This window comes from Macrosteles quadrilineatus, unplaced genomic scaffold (assembly GCF_028750875.1).
Source record: "Macrosteles quadrilineatus isolate MER2022 unplaced genomic scaffold, UCM_ALF_1.0 Scaffold_1__1_contigs__length_201487025, whole genome shotgun sequence".
Lineage (NCBI taxonomy): Eukaryota > Metazoa > Arthropoda > Insecta > Hemiptera > Cicadellidae > Macrosteles > Macrosteles quadrilineatus.
In genome coordinates, this window is record NW_026542594.1 from 138,174,189 (window position 1) to 138,195,426 (window position 21,238).

At 33.1% G+C, this 21,238-nt stretch overlaps 1 protein-coding gene across 4 annotated transcripts in view; it reads right to left on the reverse strand.

The window, feature by feature from the left end:
- The window catches only part of LOC128985588 (charged multivesicular body protein 7), a 77,929-nt gene that overhangs the window by 37,148 nt on the left and 19,543 nt on the right, over window positions 1-21,238 (reverse strand). For 2 of the 4 annotated variants that reach the window (XM_054405222.1, XM_054405210.1), the window contains 3 exons: window positions 15,422-15,616; window positions 10,729-10,848; window positions 4,948-5,052 (listed from right to left, as the gene is read on the reverse strand). In XM_054405222.1, coding sequence (XP_054261197.1) covers window positions 4,948-5,052; window positions 10,729-10,848; window positions 15,422-15,616 — 420 coding nt within the window. Of the gene's footprint in view, window positions 1-1,349; window positions 1,385-4,947; window positions 5,053-10,728; window positions 10,849-15,421; window positions 15,617-21,238 lie in introns of all 4 variants that reach the window. The other 2 variants (XR_008490046.1, XM_054405231.1) reach the window with 2 other exon arrangements.

Here is a 21,238-nt window from a genome sequence, read left to right on the forward strand (position 1 = left end):
ATGGTTTTCTAACAACAATTACTGAGCCACACGTTATTAAAAACTTTTACTCCTACGAGGATTGTGTCAAGAAAAATCACGGTTAAAATAAAGGCTTTACCTATTTTACTCTGAGATACTTTGAATAGCCATGATAAAGTGGGTTTAAAATCAGGATAAGAACTTTTAGGAATAAACATGTTTAAAGCATTAATTGACAAGACAATTTCACACAACTGGTAAATTATTTCCAACCAACAACAATGTCTAGTTGTTTCTTAAACTTTTAAAAACTTATAAAAGCATTTAGTACGAAAACAGTGTAGTTGCCAGCTGTTCACATTCAACAGACGACAATGAAAAACAGGATGTTATGATGAAGTAATGGCAAAGAGCATCTTTTTTATCAGCTTCAAAATTATAAGATGGATACATCTCTTGCAAAGTTTTTTTTTGAAACTAAAATTTGGATTACCACAGAGTAAGATTGTTGCCTTGTCATTTACAAAGTTAACATCCACACATATCAATCATTAGTTTATCTCAGACTCAAGCAAATTTTCTTAGTATATTTTAAAGCTCTTCCAAAGAGTCAAAAGACCCAGGCCTAGACCTAATTATTTAGGATCGCCTATATAAATTGAGTAGGTTACAATGAGGGTAGGAAAATCACTATCATAATTCTAGTTCAAAGATTTAGAATGCATAAAGTACCTTCAACACAATAAAAAATATAGGAAACAAAAAACATTTAAACCTTAACAGCCACATCCAACAATATAAGACAAGATATAGAACATGCAATGACATAATTTAAGACTGAGTAGGCTTGCATAACGGAAAGAAGTTATGTAAACAACTACTACTACGCTTGTGGTTTCATCAATAGAAAGATAAAATATCCATAACAAATATTTTAACTTATAAAATAAGATTGTAGATTAGTTAAAAGTTACAAGTTTAACATGAAGCCATTTTGAAGTCATAAACAGTTTTATGGCAGTGGGCAATGACCAGCGGCAAATTGAATATTCAAGAAAATACTGACTGAGTTATAAAGATAAAATTTAACAGTCATCATAAAACTATTATTGATAAAATACAATTGGGGAAAGTCGTAAAGGAATAAAACTCAACAGTTCTTGGAAGTACAGTACTTGAATACAATAATTATTTTTGTGATAAAATGCTGATTGATGTGGGACTGCTAATGGGTTTTTATTGCATCGTCACCCTAGAAATAAATTACGGTATGAAGATAGTTTAAACAAACATCTGATAAGAATTTTGTGTGCTCAGAACCCCGAATTTGTACCGAATAAAATGCTGTACCGAACCGATGACGGTAATTAAGCCAGTACCGTACCTACCTTTTTTCGGTGCACCGCAGACCCCTACAATATACCTATAAAAATAAATATTTAGGGATAGATTTGCTGCACACAAAAATACAACAAATTCTTTTAATAATATAGATAGCTTACCTTATCTATATATTAATAGGCAAGCATGTTTCTTTAAAACCTTTTTGTCTCAGCTCATGTGCATCACTTGGAAAATCTACGCATACTGTTAGAAAGATATTTGCCTGTAGATGTGCAGAATCCCTTTCTTTATAAATGAAAATAGGCCCAAAAATAAGCACAAAAAATCTATTAAAAATTTAAAAAATTAACATGGACCTTATTGGGTTGCTTTGCTAGTGACGAACAACAAAATATAGACAGAAAATCAAAACAATGGAAGAAACTCCAATTACATGTTTTATTTACTGTGTTGGGTAAAAATAGAAATGTTTGCTTGGTACATGTTTTAGGTCGAATTTTCAACCTCTAGTATGTAAAAACATAACATGATTTGTTAATATTTGTTAAAAAAAAAATATATATTTTTTACCTTCCCCGTAATGGCACACTTAAGTACTCATTAAATCTAATGTTGTTTAAACGAGGAATAAATATGTATTGTTCATGGAAATATTGAAATAATGGAAATTTGGAAATATTCACGGTAAATATGGTAGAGTTGTTGAGAAGCTAAAGGGAGAAAGTATGTGTCAGATTGCTGATACAGTGTATTTTGTTTTGAATTTATCACAATAGCTAATTTGACCGTAAAAACACTTCAATATAGGCCTACAAACAATTTTGTTTTTTAAGTTCTTTAAAATAGTCTACCATTTGTCTGAATCGATTTTCAATTAAATCTATTTAAATAACATTAGGTTTAACGAGTACCTAGGTTTGCTGCTACAAGAAAACTGATAAAGTGTGTTTTTTTAGTAATATATTAAGTAAAAAGTTGTTTTTGTAAAATGTTAATAGTTTAGTATAAAATAAATAATTTTGCCAAGTTTGAACAAAATATATCCATAAACAAGCAAACTACAACATTTTACAATATTCTCCATAAGAATAACATGGGAATTTTACATTAACAATTTTTTTAATTTTCTCCGTTACTTATAACGGTACAAAAACACTTTGATATACTAAATTATTTGTTTTTTACCCTCTTTAAAAAGGTTAAGAGAGAAATTGGAAAATTTTATGTTTTAAGGGTCAAAAATGAAAAAAAAAATGAATTTTTACCCCATAAAACCCCGTTCCCAGTGGTCAGATCATGCTGGTTCGCGAACTCATTCAAGTTTATCCCACCTTACACCTTTAAACCAAATTTCATCAAAATCGGACAAAAATTACTCAAGTTATCGCGTTCACGGACACACACAAACACACACACACACATATATACAGAGTTAGTAAAAAGTCTGGAGACCACCTGTTAATTTTTTAACGGCCCATATCAGAAAACTAAACTCAGTACACCTTTATGACATGTTATGAAGTACTTTTTGGGCATAACCGCCACTTGGTGTATATCCCCAAAATGGGGGATTTTGGGAGAAACTCAAAAATTTCAAATGGTAAGAAAGTGACCCCTCATTGTGAAGGTCCTGGTGAAAGAAAACCAGCAACGCAAACTAGAGGTCTCTATCACAATACAGTAAGAAATGGCAGCCAATTGAAATTCTCAGAAGTTAAATTTAACTCACAGCTTTCCAAGCCTGGAGACCCCCTGTAAATGTTGTAACGGCTCACACTAGGAAAACTAAACTCTACAAACATTTATGGCATGTTATGAAATACTTTTTGAGCCTAATTGTTACTTGGTTCCTAAGCCCAAAATGGGGGATTTTGGGGGAAACTCAAAAATTTTTAATGTTAGGCCCCATCTAGTGAATTTAAAATTGGAAGTTAATTCTGATTTCTAAAGATTTCAATCAGCTGGCATTTTTTACTGGATTGAGAAAGAGACCTCTAGTTTGCGTTGTTAATTTTCTTTTATCATTAACCTTCAAAACGAGGGGCCACTGGATGGGGCTTAACATTTAAAATTTTAGAGTTTCCCCCATTTCGGGTTTGGGAATCAAGTAGCAATTAGGCTCAAAAAGTACTTCATAACATGTCATAAAGGTGTGTAGAATTTAGTTTTCCTATTGCGACCCGTTACAAAATTTACAGGGGGTCTCCAGACTTGGAAAGCTGTAAGTTAAATGTAACTTCTGAGGATTTCAATTGGCTGCCATTTTTTACTGGATTGAGATACCTCTAGTTTGCGTTGTTGGTTTTCTTTTACTAGGACCTTCACAACGATGGATCTTACCTTTTGGAATTTTTTGGTTTCCCCCAAAATCACCCATTTTGGGGATGTACACCAAGTGGCGGTTATGCCCAAAAAGTATTTCATGACATGCCATAACGGTGTGCCTAGTTTAGTTTTTCTAGCTTGGACCGTTAAAAAATTAACAGGGGGTCTCCAGACTTTTTACTAACCCTGTATATATGATATATATACATATGTCTATGATATATATATGTCTATATATGATATATATATATATTTATGTCTATATATGATATATATACATATAATTTTTTTTTTATTATATACACCAATGAGGGCTACTTTAAATGTTACTAAGTAAATAAAAAAAAAACAAACACATGTAAGTAATATAAAATAAAATGTTTTTAGGGTACTTTGGTATCTTAATTTACTTAGTAATATTGGTAATATATAAATCTATATATGATATTTATATATATATATATATATATATATATATATCTATACAAATTTGAAAGAATAGTGTTTCTGGCCTCTGGGGACATCAAAATGAAAAAGTAAATCGATCCAGGGCCTAGGTCTTACCGTGCCGCCTACGGTAATAACTACTTCCCTATAGGAAAATTCCCTAAAAGAACACTAGACGATTGTCCAAATTTTTCCATTGGTCAGACTTCAAGATCTTTTTCTACCAGGTTCGAGAAACATAAGCCAAAGAAAAATTAAAAATCGGCGTACACAAACCATCTAATTTCCTCCAACCACAATTACACGGATATTCTCAATGATTTAGAGTTAGTGCTATTCTGTAATAAAGGACAATACATGGATACAGTTGAGGAGTTTGAAATTTACAAAGTGTCTAAAGAACAACCACACCACAGCATATATTAAAAGAAACACTTATAATTCGAGTCAAAGACACGGATACGTGATAGTCAGGACTCACCCTCAGCCGATACCACGTGTTTTGTTACCGTCTAGTCAAAAAAGAATAAAGAAAATCATTTAGGATAACTATTAAACTTTATACCAACTCCACCACGATGAAAATTCAATGACAACTTGACATTCTTCAGACCTGATGATGTGCTCTATCCGAAGCAATCTGTAGTCATAGCAAACTACAAAGGATCGTATTGGATGGTAACAAGGTAATGTAAACCACTACAGTTAATTCAAACAATCCAGAGGCCATTCCATCATGTAAGTAGGACAGTAAAATATTGATGTTATGGACAAAACTCTTATTGTAGTAAGTAGTAAGTTTAAAGATGTTTAACAAGAAGTATGTTAAAATATAATTTCCTCTATCTATAGTTTGACAAGTGTTTGTACCTCTCGAACTTGGTCCATCGTATCTCCAACACTATCTTCAGAGAGCCCTGCACTCTTGAATGTAGCTTTTAGAGCCTCCAAACCCATCTTGTATGACTCCAAAATCTAATTAAACAGTAATACAAATTAGTTCTGTTATATCCAGTTTGTTAGACCAAGGTAAACTTGTTTGATTTTAATCCAAATTTTACCAATAAGGTCTTTGATTAATCATAACACCTTGTAAGTTTGCTGGCATTTGTTAACATAACAACAATTGAAATAATCATATCAGCATCTTTGATGTTTTTCTTGCAATTCTGGTAAGTGTGAGTAAACCTACAATTTAGTAGTACTCTCTTGTTTGATTCAGACTTCAGCTGGCTGCCAGCATATGACTCACACATTTGTACATAAGTCCCGCTTTGTGTTGACCTCGAGGAAACAAACAAGTTACAGCCTGTTCATTCAGGGCAATTTGGAACATACAGACAAAATTGATATTGATATATTCTTCTACTATCTGTGTGCTTGTTCTACGGATAGGGATCTTGTAGTCAATTGAAACCTTATTATATACAGCTAGCAGTTGGTTTGCATATAAATAAAGTTTGCATTTTTTAGATTTACAAGCAAAACAATTAGAGGAAGGAATACACATAACCATACCAAACACAAAATCTGACTGTTTCAAGCCAAATCAAAACCTTTGTAAATAAATAACACCCAGATGTACATTTTTTTGCCTCTATTTCATATCCAATGATTAAGCTAAAAAAGCTTAATCCAATTATAAAAAAAACTTTTAGGCCTACTGCTAAATAAGTTATTCAAGAATCTAAGGTTGGTCTTTATTGCATATATTATTATAGAACTATTGTTAAAGATTATATAATCAGAAAAGCATGGACTACGTGTTCCACCCGTGACATTGGAATGGCCCAATAACCAAAAACTTGATGATTCCACGAATTGTACAGACAAAACTGTAATTTTATTTATATAGATTGGGTGGTAGTCAATGGTGGTATATTACCACCATGGCAGGGGTGCCCACAAGGGGGGGCTGTGACGCAGACTGCGTCTTTGAAATTCTTGGGGGGGGGGGGCTCAAAAAATTCAAATGGGGGGGGGGGGTGGCTAAAGCTAATTGCAACAGTGTTCAACGTGACGACAATCCAAAATATATTACGAAGTTACCAGATAGTAAGTGGATTAATTAATGACAATATTTATATTATTGAATTCAATTAGTTAAAATAGGATTTTAGGATAGTTTAGGATTCGTGTAGGAAGTTATTATTTAAGATTAGCAAGACGTGAGATCTAAGAGGGAGGGCACGGAATGGCTCAACTGCTGTGATAGATAAAAGATAACGCATGGTACAGACACGTCCAGCTACACCGCGACTTAGCACAGAACGTTTTGTTGACATAAAGTTCGTTAAAATACAATCAAGTAGCATAGGCTACAATACTTTACACTATTGTGTAGATACTAGATTACCTGAGTTAATAGTGAGAGGGGGGGGGGGGTAATGAAAAATACGGTTAATCCATTATTAGGGGTCTGCGGTACAGAAAATTTAAGGTCGGTACGGTTCGGTACGGTACAATATTTTGTACCTCGGTTCTCGGTACAAAATCGGTACGGTACGCGGCTACCCGTATTTTTGCGGTTTTCTTCTCAGAACTGTATCCAAACCATTATTTTTCACTTTAATACATAGACATTACTATGAAAATGGATAGTATCCTACATTCATGGTTTTCTAACAACAATTACTGTACCACATATTATTAAAACAAAACCTTTTACTACTACGAGGATTGTGTCAAGAAAAATCACAGTTGAGATAAAGGCTTTACCTATTTTACTCTGAGATACTTTGAATAGCCATGATAAAGTAGTTTAAAAATAGGATAAGAGTTTTTATGAATAAACATGTTTGAAACATTTATTGACAAGATAATTTCACAAAACTGGTAAATTATTTCCAACCAACACAATGTCTAGTTGTTTTTTTTATTTTATTTTAAAAACATATTAAAGCATTCATTAGAAGACAGTGTAGTTTTGCCAGCTATTCACAGCAGATGACAATGAAAAACTGGAGGTTATGATGAAGTAATGGCGAAGACCATTTTTTTTTATCAACTTCAAAACTAGTTAAGTTATAAGATGGATACAATTCTTGCAAAGTTTTTTTCTGAAACTAAAATTTGGATTATCACAGAGTAAGATTTGATGTTGGGCAATTAGACTTTATAACTGTGTAAAAGGTGTGTATCCCTGAATTTATAAATTGCATTCTACACATATTCACTGCCAAACATAATTCAGTAGAACCTTGATGAACCGAGAATTACACTAGCCTAGACATAACTTCATTACCCCAAGTAAAATACCAAGATAATCTTTATAATTGTATTTGAATCGTATAATCTTAGTTTGTTAAAAATGGATTGTATGTTCAACAATAATTGCAGTCCATTATTGTTAAGCAGTATGGTCCCAAATTATTGTTTTTGATTTTGAAACATCACAGTTCATTTGACAAAATTATAATTGAAGCAGCCCAATGTCAAGTCATGCGCGCTTGTGCAATAGTTTGTTTACAAGCTTTCTCCAGACCACGGGGGAGGGGAGGGGAGGGTCTGATAAGCCGTCTATTGTTCACCCCCAAGAAGGTCCGACCCTCATTAGTGCCGCTCGGCTGCACTCAAGTGTTTTACCCCCTGCTGTGCGCTATGTCATAAAAGCTGATAACGGTGATAAGGGAAACCCAAGAAATAGAAGAACAAAGAGAAAGAATAATGACGTTGTTATCTTTATTCCCTTTTTACAATTTCCGTTATTTTTTGTTATCTTTATGTAAGATTTTATGATTTTGTTTTATAGGTTTATAAAATAATTCTTTTTAACTAAGGGAATATCAATTTATAATTTATCAACGTGCTTTTTATAAACAAAATTCAATATTGCACAATCATTATTATTGTGCAGTAACATTATTATTGTAAATTTCATATCATTTATCTTGGTTCTGTTGTACAAACGGCAACGTTTAAAATTATAGCTAATCACTAGCTTTAATTATTAAGCAGCATAATTACTCTACTAATCACCAGCCAAACATTGCATTGCTATAAATAACGTAAATATTAAAGGAACCTTTAGAAAGTGTTATAAGGTACTGCTCATGATAGACAGATAGGCTACCAATAGGTGCTGTATCACAGCATAGGAATTGATATAGATAAGTAATAAAAAAGTGTAAAATTATATTTAGAGATAATTAAAACACTCCTAAAAAAGAATGTAACGAGAACAATCTTGTTATTCTTTTTCTTTGTTAGGTTTCTCTTCAATTCATACACAAATTCAACAAGTCGCCATATTTAGGCCTACTCATTGGCCAATCACAACCTTACTAAAGTTACCATGGTTACTAATCACTCAATCACAGTTTACTAAGCATTATATCGTCATCATTCCCCAGCTGTTGTATCTGAAATCCTTTTGTAACATAGCGCACAGCAGACAGAAGTGTAAAACGGAGCAGACGATTGTTGGCGCAAGCGTTGTTTCCATTTCATTTTCATCAAAGGAGCTGTGATGTTTCTAAAGGGAGGGAGAGGGGATCGTTATATCGAGAAAAGACGCTGACAATTCGTTAAGCAGAGGTTACGAACTCTATATGGATATTCTGGCAATAAAAAATTCCTTAAATTGAGGTGACTTATAAAACTCTAATTTTATTTATATAGAAAGATAAGTTTTCAAGTCCTGTACAACACTGATTCACGGTCTTTTCCCTGCAATAAAAATTTAAGTACAACTTGATACACACAGAATCTCCGGTTCCCGACCTGGATGATGGCTAGTTATTTAATTTAATTTACAGTTACATAATTAGTACCCGTGATAAATCAAACCCATTATGTAAGCCAAAGCCACACACGGTTATTAATCTCACTTGGTTTTGGATTTGCTTACAAACGTGATCGTAAATGGTTACAAACGTGATCGGAAATGGTTAGGGCCTACACAGTATTCGTAAACAACATTTATGTAAACATATCAGTGACAGCTAGGAAAAGGAATCTTTATCAAAACAGCTGTTCGTAATTTCGTATATGACGTGTTCTCTTAACAGATTATTAGTATTTCATAAATTAATGACGTATGTAGTAAACATGGAGAAAATAAACTAGAAAAATCACACAAAATTGTGTTTTTGATCGTCCGTTATTTTATTTCCAAAATAGTGAGGCTATATTTTAATGTCTATAAGGACTCTCTTGCCAATCCTGTGGATACAATTAAACCATTAGAATCATAATCGGTACTCTAGTTTTCTTTAGAGTAGGCTGCATAAAATGCCTTCTGGGCCGTGACAGACAAACATAAATTGAGATAAGACATGATTCAACTTCTGCAATGTATAAAACATAAATAACCCTAAATATGTATAATTCTGCTCAATGTACAGACAAACCTATAACTTTATTCATATCAACTGGGTTTGAATTTTAAAGATCTAAAAAAATTATAAAACTTCTTTTATAGTTTTACAAATAGTGCTGGGCGGGGGAATAATGTTTCTCATTTGTTGTGTACATCATTTATGGTGGGGGGGGCTGTTGCTCAATTGGGGGGGGGGGGGTGCGTCATGAGTCTAGGGGGGGATGGGCACCCCTGACCATGGTATATTACAAACAGTAGTAATTTTATGCACTAATTTGAGGTTTGGAAATATATCTAATGGTTCAGACTATTTTTAGTTTGCTCTAGATTCAGTTCCTAGGGTTCCAAAAAAATGAAGTACAATAGACTCCTTCTAATCCGGAATCCTTGGGACTGAGGCCAGTCTAGATCGCTGTTTATCTGGTTAAACAGACGTTCTTTAACACTTGTTAAATTACGAACATCTAATGCATACTATTTAAGCCAATAATAATTACTAGCAGCCAGCGTCACTTTGTAACTTCAAAGTCCTGATATATTTTAATTAATTTACAATTTTCCTATCAAAACACAAAATCTAACGCAATTTATTTTCTTCTTTACATTTATACAAATACGATAGCAATATTTTACTTGAATTAACTAACACATCGTCAATTGTAACGATAACCCCATTTTTGTATGGACGTAAATAATATTTTATCATGACTATCTGTTTTGATGTAAACAAAAGTAAACTCGGAAACGTTTAGATGATTGACAACAGAATTCAGCACAAACTCTGAAATTTTAAAAGCCTATAGGAGGAAGGGATTTCACAGGGTATCATCCAAACCCGCAAAAGGCACATCTTAAGAATAAGAGCTTTAAATTGATACCCAATATGCATATAAAAATAAATATTTAGGGGTTGATTTGATGAATGCAAAAATCCAACAAATTCTTTTATTAATATAGATAGTTTACCTAAACATAGTAAAACTAGAAACATTGGAATAGTTACTGTAAAAAAAAAACACCTAAACATGGGAAACACTCAAAAACAAACCCAAATATTTTATTTTAATTCGCAAGAGCATTCTTTTTAGACTCGTCTCAAATTTTTAGATTTTTTGATCACTTTGGAACATTTTTAGATCACTGGTCTCAAATCTTTCCATGAGCAGAGTGGTTTCAATACCGCCCACTTCCAACCGCTCTAATATGGTTCACCAAAAGATGGAGTCTACTGGAGCAAACATGCCAAATGTTGCTCACACTTGAGTTATTACTTGAGACATGAGTATAAGTTTTTAACCAAGATAAGATGCAGTGAGCATCTGTTTACCTACCTTGCCATCTGACTCTGCTTCCTTCACCCTTGTCAGTAGTACTTGGACATTTTCCAATGCTGAAGCTCTCTTTTCAATACACTTTTCCAGTTCTTTTCTTTTTCTAAGACAGGTTTTAGCCTGGATGAAAATATATAAATTATAAATTAAATATTTGTGTATAGTACGTAGCCGTGTCAACTAATATTATACGATAAAACGATACATCAACCTTTATTCAATTAATAACTCAAAAAACTCTCAAATAAAAACAACAAACAATAATAACACATGACATAAAATAAACATTTAAATAATCAGTTCAATGCTGATTTAACAAACTGGCTCTTACTGGAAGGTTCCCAACAAAAAATTTCAAACAAAACTTTTCATCAGCTCCAGCTCTAGCACCCCTCAAATTAAAACAAAATACCCCCGCCGCAGCCAACCTGCAGAATAAGCGAATTTCAACTTGTCTGATTACATTTTTACTAAAACATTTTTCTATAAATAAGACATATTTATTCCCAATTTAAATAACATTAGATTTAACAAGTGCTTAGGTTTGCTGCTACGGGGAAGGTAAAAAGTGTTTTTGACCATATGTCAATAGTATAGGATGAAATAAATAAATTTGCCAAATTTTATCAATATATCCCTAAACAAGTAAACTACAACAGTTTTCATTTTCTCCATAAGAATAACATAGGAATTTTAAATTACACTTTTTTTAAATTTTCTCCGTGACCGTTAGGCATACAACAGCGCTTCAATATGATAAATTATTTTTTTTTTTAAGCTCTACAAAATGGTTGAGAAAGAAATTGCAAAATGTTTTGTTTTTAGGGTAAAAAATGGGAAAACCCCATTTTTACCCCATAAAACCCCCCATAAACCCCTGTTCCCATGGTCCGATTATGCTGGTTCGCGAACTCGTTAGAATAAATGTAGGTTTACACGTTTGTACCAAATTTCATCAAAATCGGATCATTTTTGCTCAAGTTATCACCCTAACGGACACATATATAAATATATATAGCCTATATATTTATGAATTTGAACGGGTAGTGTTTTTGGTCTCTGGGGACCTCAAAACGAAAAAGTAAATCGGTCCCAGGTCTAGGTCTTACCATGAGACCTACGGTAATAGCTTATTCCCTATATGGGAAATTCGCTAAAAGAGGAAATAAGACTTTAAGAAGACCCATTGTATTAAGTTGCAACTCAAACACTGAAATAATACTTCCTCGACCCTCATCTGCAACCTGTAGATCAAAGTCTTTCTTCTAATGTGAAAGACCTTATTCATTTCCTAGAAGAAAGAAAATGTATCTGAGATTAACCCTACCACCCAACATGATCCTGACACCTCTCAGTACAACCAACATACCACATGATCATGGTCTCTCCAATTAGCAGTTGTTGAACTGTATCTCAATAAAAGATCAGCAGTAACCAAGTATTCACTATAGTTATTTCTTGTATCCTTGTTAAATTGATTATGGGATGAAAAAAATACCCCCGCCGCAGCAAACTTGCAGACTAAGCGAATTTCCATCTACTTGGCTGGAATTCCACTACATTATTCCTCTAAAATTGTCAGATTTATTTTCTATTTAAATATAATTAATTTTGATGAGTACTTAGGTTTGCTGCTACAGGGGAGAAAATAGGGAAATATTGATAGTTTAGTATGAAGTAAACAAAATATCAAAATTACATTAGAATATGCCCATAGACAAGCACGCATATTATTATGGAGAATAAATAAACTGTTGTATTATTTATTCTCCATAATAATATGAACTAGAGGTCGTCCAGAGGTCGAAACTCGACCAAAAATATGTAATGCGCAGACTTCTCTATTTTCACCCCACGCTGAAAATAAAACATGTGACGGGAATTTCTTCCATTTGTTTTGTTTTCTGTTTATATTTCGTTGTTATTTCGTAGCCAGCATGGCAACCCATTTGATTTTATTATTATTTTTAATTCATTTTTTGTGCTTATTTTTGAGCCTATTTTAATTTATAAAGGGATTCTGCACATCTGCAGGAAAAGACCTTTCTAAGGGTATGCGTAGATTTTCCCTGCGATGCACACGAACTGAGAAAAAAGGTGTTAAAGAAACATGCTTGCCTATTAATATATAGATAGATATTCTGATAATAGAAATATGAAAAATATTATGTTGTAAAAACTTATAAAATTAATCTAAAATATTTAAATATAGATCCGCTCTCATACTGCTTTGGTTATATGTACTATTATAAAACTAATTAGGATTGTTTACAGTTATGTTTATGTTTTTAATTTCATGAATAATTTATGATATTTTGCAAATTTTTAATAATCTATCTTTCTCTATTGTGTAGGTGAAGTAGTAGAACATTATGGCTATGGTAGATGTGTAATACTATCGCATACCGTAAATTTGAGGAAGCAAATTTTCTCAAACCGTGTTTTCTCACATCGCAAATGCAAAGATCAGGTATAACTGCAATAAGCATTTTATACTTATTTGCCAACCCCGTACGAAGGACGGGTACTCTGCTAGTTCTCCATAAAAATAATATGGGAATTTTAAATTTAAAATTTTTTGAATTTTCTCCGTAACCAATCACCATACAAAAACACTTTTATATACTAAATTATTAGTTTTTTTTAAGCTCTTTATAAAGGTCTGGAGAAAAATTTATAAATTTTGTGTTTTAAGGGTGTAAATGAGAAAACCCCATAAAACCCCCCGTTTCCATGGTCCGATCATGCTGGTTCGTGAACTCATTCAAGTTTATCCCGCCTTACACCTTCAAACCAAATTTTATCAAAATCGGACAAAAATTACTTAAGTTATCGTCCGGACGGACACACATATAAATATGTATTGTTATTATATAAACCAACTAGCTGTGTACCCGTTCTACGCATGGGGATCTTATAGTATTCAGTTGAAGCCTTCTTATATACAGTATAAAGAACGGCAGTTGGTTTGCATATTTTCAGATATGCTGGCCAAACTATTATACATAACTTCATTTTATGTTGTTTGTTGTTGTTCTGGATCGTTATTACAATCAATAAAAGGTTAAATTACCTGTGTCCGCCGGTCGATAATAATGTATCCTATTACAGGAGATGCATTTCGGCAAAATTAAATCGCCATCATCAGTCCTAATATAAGGTCTTGAGCTTCCCCATTAGGTGTGTCTTGGAACCAACTCTATGATATGCAAAAGCATTAAAAATTTATAAGATTTACCAACAGGGTGCAGCACTATTATTTTTTTCATTATTTATGAAAACAGCTAATTTGAACTAAGCAGCAACAAAAAACTGTGATACACAATGAGAACTGTCAAAGTAGGATTGTTTACAGTTATCGCATACCGTAAATTTGAGGAAGCAAATTTTCTCTAACCGTGTTTTCTCACATCGCAAACGCAAAGATTGGGTATAACTGCAATAAGCATTTTATACTTATTTGCCAACCCTGTACGAAGGACCGGTACTCTGCTAGTTTTGATATAAATCAGAACCATTCATTACAGCTTGCAGCACTTATTGGTATATAAATATAAAAGTAACTATTACTAAAAAAAAATAATATTACTAAATAAAAATAACACGAAATTGTGTGGCCATTCAATTTTATAAACACAGTGTTAAACATTTGATTGTACAGAATGCCGGATGGTAAAGAAGGTTTGGTTTAAAGAAAATAAAATAAAAAATAGTTTAACTAGCTTAACTATTTATTTAGAAAAACAATAGAAAGGAAACCATAAGAATAGGTATGGGATTGAACTAAAATAATTGCAGGGAAACTTAAATAGTAAAGTCGTCAACCACAATCTATAATAAGAACCTTTTAAGTGTAATTTCGTTGTTATTCTTATCAGATAGAATAATATCATTGCCAAATGTAATAGTTCCTCCCTTGCCTTACGCAATAGCGTCAAAAACAACAGTTCCCGCACCTCGGACAAAATTCACGTATATTTCCCGGAGATAAAGAAAATTCATACAATTCCCGATTTTCCCGGTCCGTGGACACCCTGTAAATACTGTACGTCAATAAAGTATAAATTGACAAAAGGTTAAACTGTAGGTGAAAATATTTCACTTTTATTATCTTTTTATTATAAAAACTTAAAATTTTTAGATTATGAACGGGTAGGATCAACATTCAACCATTTATAATTAAATAATATTTAACGTTCCTTATTAGAGGAGTGTCATATTTATTTTGATTTTGAACATGTTTAAAAATTAACACGTAGTTAATCACTATCCCAACATAAATAGTAACAACGAGTAAACGAAGGTTACAGTACAGACCGCTGGGTGTTACCGCTACAAAGTAGACGAGGAGGGTGCCTGCCGTATTTGGCTACACTACTCCACGACACGATAGTTCATTCTTACACTTGATGAAACAGTCTCCGCATTGGTATTGCAGTTACGCTTATTGACACAGGCAGCAGCACCAGTTAAGCTGTTTTCATACGCATAAAGTGCACGGGAAGCCATACCCGACTGGCTTATGGGAGAGGTGACTGGCTTTCGGGCAGGTGAAACCAAACAATTACGCCTTTCACAAGCCATGGATTGATACCCTACAACCAAGTCACCAGCCAAATAAATAGTGCTCAGTTTCTCTCACCCCCTCAAAACCTTCCTAAATTTTAAATAAAAAGATAAGACATCTACTCACAGATTGTCTCATGCCTTTCTTTAAGTAGTTGCGAGCCTCTAGGTCTGCTGCCTGGCGCTCAGTTTCCAGCTGCTCCAGCATTTGCTTCAATGTTCGCTCGTTGTGTTGTAGCCGAAACATCCCTATGTCCGTCTCATTAATCAAGCTCACTCTTTCACTATCTCGTGCCAGCTTAATTAAAGTTTTGTTGTTTACCTGAAAAATCAAACGACATCCTACGTTACTTACAAGGAATCATTAAATGTTGCCCTTTTAAAGATAGGTAAAACATGTCAATATTGTACTCAATCTTTGGATTTTACCATAAGATGAAATATAGATTAGCTAAGACTATAGTACCGTACCTGGGGACCGAGACCCTCTTGGTTGTGGTTGATTGGGTTTTATCGTTAATACGATATCGTTAACAGACATTTTGTAAATTTACGAAATACATTTTTACTATAAACAATAGACATTTGACCAGTGAAATAATAACAACTCTGCAATGTAAAAGTATGCAATGAAACAAAAATTAGATACACTTTTATAACCTTCCTTAAGTTTATGTACTACTCGCACAGAATCCTGTTCAACTTTTACACTCGCCAATGACAGCAGATAAAAATATTATACAAACAAAATCATAATAGTTTCAATTTTTTTTTATTGGGATTTAGCATACAGTAATATTTTTATGCCAATTAAAAATCCCAGATGTAATTAGTTTACTTGGAATACCGGGACCGGTACATCATTACTTTGGGGATCAAGTTTTAGTGGAAGAAGGCTAAGTAAAATAATCAGTATTTGATTGGATCTATTTTATCCAAATCCCCGTATATCGAGTAATCTTCATTGTAATCTTTGATCAATAGTTACAACTGATGTTATTCCCTTTGTATGGTATTTTTTAAGTTGCTAGTATACTGTGGATGGCTTGCTACAAACACATGTGACAAGTCTTTTGTTTAATAAAATTGTGTAAATTCTAAAAGAGTTTTTAAACTACAAAAGAAAGCCATCAGAACAGTTTTTAAGAAGCGTCGTAAATTTTCCTGTAAAACACTTTATGCTAACTATAAAATTCTTACTTTTCCGTTCATCTATATCTTAAACTGTCTCGTATTTGTTAAGAAAAATATCAACCTTTTTCAAAATCTGTCTCACCCTATCATATGGTTTGAGAATCCGGTCCGATTTAGACATTCCAAAGCACAGAACTGTTTTTTTTTAAATCATTTATTTTACAATGGCATTTAACTGTTCAATACACTGCCCACTCCCCTGAAGATGGAAAATAGTGTGGACAAATTTGGCAAAGGGGTTAAGAGTCTTCTTTTGACACGCTATTGTTACAGTGTTGAATGAAGACTTTTTAAGAAAACAATGATCTTTAGTTTTTAGATTTTATCCATAAGAAAATATTGTTTTTGTTTGTTTAGGAGAAATTTTGTTGACTTTTAATCAAACTTCAAATCAGTTTCAGCTGAGGTTATTAGAAATTACTGTATCCGAGATGCCTTCATTGCTGCACTTTTAGATTCAACTGTTTGTCAAGGATTTTAGAAGCTCAAATCTCAGCTAGATAGATGCATTTACTCAAGCTAGATCGTTGGAACTAGCACAACATCAGAGCAGCTTCTACCAAGATCCACCAATTGTAAATTCTGTCAAAGAAAATAAAAATTTGTCAGAAATTCAATCAAGTAAAGATAACATTACAGCTGCTGCAAAAACATCATGTTATTTCTGCAGTCAACAGAGACATCTACGATGTAGATGTTCAGCTAAGGATGCAGTTTGTCTTTGAAATGAAATGCTTCTTTATTGAGGCGAACTTAGGACCACATGGTCCTTTCTTACAGTTAACCTCTAAAAAACTAATAATAACATTAAAATAATAACAAAAAATACAATAAAGTTTTAACATAGCTAGTAATAAAATAGCATAAATCCATTCATCTTCCCTAACATACAGTCACACACACATACACCCTCTGCTGCATGTGTGTGTGACTGTATGTCTTTCAAACAAGTCTGCCAACAATCACTAAAAAAATTAATAGAACTCAATGGGAAAATGTGCAAGCTCCCATTGACACCATTAGCTCATCTAGTTTCATAAGTAAAAACTTATCACAGAGATTAAACCTTGATATTAACAAAGCTAAAGGCATAAAAGTATCGATGGTGAATACAGTACTACCTTGTGTTTGTCAACTCATGGTGAATATGTTGTTAGTATGAAAGTTAAATGACATGTGTATAAATCTGTTGAACTCAACGAACTATCTGATCTCTGCACTGATATCATAGGACATGACATTTTAGGTAATCACTCTTCTTTAAGCATTGAATTCGGATGTGAATCCTTGGAGAGCATAAGTGTTAGTAGTCGCTGATGATAATCACAAAAGGAGAATGGTTGTTGATTACTCACAATCAATCAATCAATACACCACACTTGATGATTTTCCTCCACTACCTAGGATTGAGGACATTGTCAAAAGAGTAGCGAATCAGAAAATTGGCAGCACAATAGACTTGAAAAGTGCTTACCACAAAGTCCATGAGAAGAGGATCAACCGTTCACAGCTTTTGAAGCTTGTGGAGAGCTCTTACACTTAAAGAGAATTTCTTTTGGGGTTACTAATGGTGTTCCTGCATTCAAAAGAAAGATGAAGAAAATAATTTATGACAAAAAACTTTAAGGTACCAAGGTTTACTTAAACGACATAACTATCTGTAAAAACTCTCAAGAAGAACATGGCATGAATTGGAAGAGATTTATGGAAACAGTGTCAACATATAACTTAACTGTAAATATGGAAAACAATCCAGATTCTCATTAGCTCTTGGTGGAGCATGTTCTATTATTATGCAAATTTCATCCCACGTTTCTCCGAGAAAATCCATGATTTACTCACGATAAATTTCCTTAAAGTTCTAATGCTGTCTTGTCATCCCAGTAAAAAAAAGAATATAGAAAGTGCAGTGGTATCATCAATTGATCCTAAAGAATTATTTGTGGTTGAAACTGACGCTTCTGAGAGAGCTATAGCAGCTACTAAAGCAAAATGTATGTAATGCGTGATTTGGCCCCAAACAAACTTACACACACACTTTCACATCTATAATATCAGTATGATAGCATGACATGTGATGGCATGTGTGTGTGTGTCAATTAGCACGATAGCTCAAGCAAAAGTCATAAGATTTTGATAAGGGTTGATAAGAGTTGATAAGGGTGAAAACGATTATTTCTCATCATATTACTATTATTTGGATTGTGAGCCCAATTATTTTCATTTTGTGCGCAATCTCTTCAAGGTATGAAAACATACTTAAAAACCTCTACCATCCTTCCTATGAAAACAAAAAATCTAACCCAAGTTATTTTATTCTTTACATTTTAAACAAATAACATTACAATATTTTACTTGAATTCACTGAACAATCTCCAACTACAGATAACCCCATTTTCGTATGGATGTAAACAACTTTGTATCATGGCCATCTGTTTTGATGCAAACACATGTAAACTTGAAAACGTTCACATGATTGACAACAGAATTCAGCACAAACTATGACATTTTAAAAGATACTAAAGCTACTAAAGCAAAATGATCATCAAGTAACATTTTCCTCAAAAACATTGTCTCAATTAGAACAACTCCATGCTGCTGTGAAGAAGGAAGCATACGCTATTATCAAGGATGTTCGGAAGTGGAGACATTATCTAACGGGTAAATGACAGACCAAAAGTCAGTTTTTTAATGTTTAATCATTGCACTAAAATGAAAAGATCCTGCACTAGAGGCTTGATCTATCTTGCTTTAACTATGAGATTGTTTACAGGCCAGGCAATCAAAATGATGCTGCTAATGCATTATCTCGCTACTGTTCTGCCACCTCAGGGAATTCCCTAAAGAGACTAGCAGATATTCATGAACATCTTGGAGAAACTTGATTATATCATTAACTCAACATTAACTCAAAACTATTAACTCCCGCCGTCACAGGGACATCACTATCGTCACTCGCAATCACAGCTCAAACGTTACCTCTCACTATAACAGGGACATGATTATCGTCATCTACGATCGTCACAGGGACATTCCTCGAGACGATCGCGGCTGAAACATTAACATCTCTTGCTATAACGGGGACATAATTATCGTCATTTGCGATCGTTATAATTACCTGATATTATGAGGACATTCATATCGTCACCCACGATCCCGGCCAAACGTTACCTCTTGCTATCACGGGGACATGATTATTGTCACCTGCGATCACGGAAGAATCGTGAAGAAATTCTGCCGTGACGGGGACATCTTTATCGTCATCTGCAATTGCGGCTGAAACGTTAACACCTCTCTTCCTGTCACGGTGACATAATTATCGTCACCCGCGATCGTGGAAAAATCTTTATCATCACCTGATATTACGAGGACATCCTTATCGTCACCCACGATCACAGCTGAATCGCTAACACCTCCTGTTATCACGTGGACATGATTATTGTCACACGCTCACAGCAAATATTTTATTTTATGCTGCTTCCTAACAGTAAGTCAGGCACAGATCATACTTGTATCTGGCATGATCTCGCATTGAAAAGAATGTCTTGTTTTTTTCAATTTAGATGCACTCAAAAAAATATATTTTGCCCATATTCATTCTCACACAAACTATGGCATTGGACTGTATGGGGCAACTTCAAATAAAAATTTAAATAAAATTCTAATCATGCAAGAAAAACCCATTAGAACTATGTTTAGCCATTAGAAAATCCAATTAAACTAATGAAAAATTATCAAACAGGAGTCTTCTCTCTATAAAAAGTTTTGGGATGAAAAAAATCTGCTTATTAGCACAAAAAAAAACAAATATAATTTCCTTTTCAACTAAATGATCAAAAACAGCCTTTTAACCTAATATTTTTATAAAAACAGACAAAATTGATGAGGTAAACCAAACAAAGTTTCTGGGACTGGTCATTGATAAAAATTTATCTTCGGTTAGTCACATAAACTTTGTAGTAAATAAATTATCCTCTGGCATTTATGCCTTGCGGCTGGTGTCCAAGATTTGCAACTTGGAAACTCTTAGGATAAACTATTTTTCTTTAATTCACTCCCACATATCCTGTGGAATCCCCAGTTATGGAGCAAAAACTAAGGCGATTTGGATAGAATACTTATAAAACAAGAAAAAGCAATTAAGAGTTATCATGAAATTAAAAAGGACAGATTCAGTTAAAATATCTTTCCTGAATTGGGAGTGTTAACAGTTAACAGTTTGTATATTTCTGAGATAATTATTTTTGCAAAACAATTTCATTTATTATCCATTGCCTAAGTAAAATTTACTTGCAGTATAATATAATATTTAATATAATACACACTTTCAAATTAACCTCCCTAGACATAATTCAGAATTCTACACCAAAAAACCTACATACGCAGGATTAATTAAAAATTAAAATTACCAATTTAAAAAATAGAAGAAAATTAGATTCAAAAGCTGATTAAAAGACTTATTGAAAAAGAAACCTGTATTATTCTATCAAAGAATTTTTTTAATGTAATCTCGAAACGTTCATTTGAATTCCAGATACCTAGTTTTACTCTGATGTAACCTTAAAATTTTCTGATTTTTAAAGTTATAGAACTTATTTTTAGTTTTACATTATAAATCCTTTGTAATGAATGATTATAATTATTTAGTTTATAATTTTTATTTATGTTAGTTTAATGACACTATTCAAAGTATGTTGTCTAAAAAAGATTTGATTGATTGAGGCAAAATCTTGAACATCGCTACAAACAC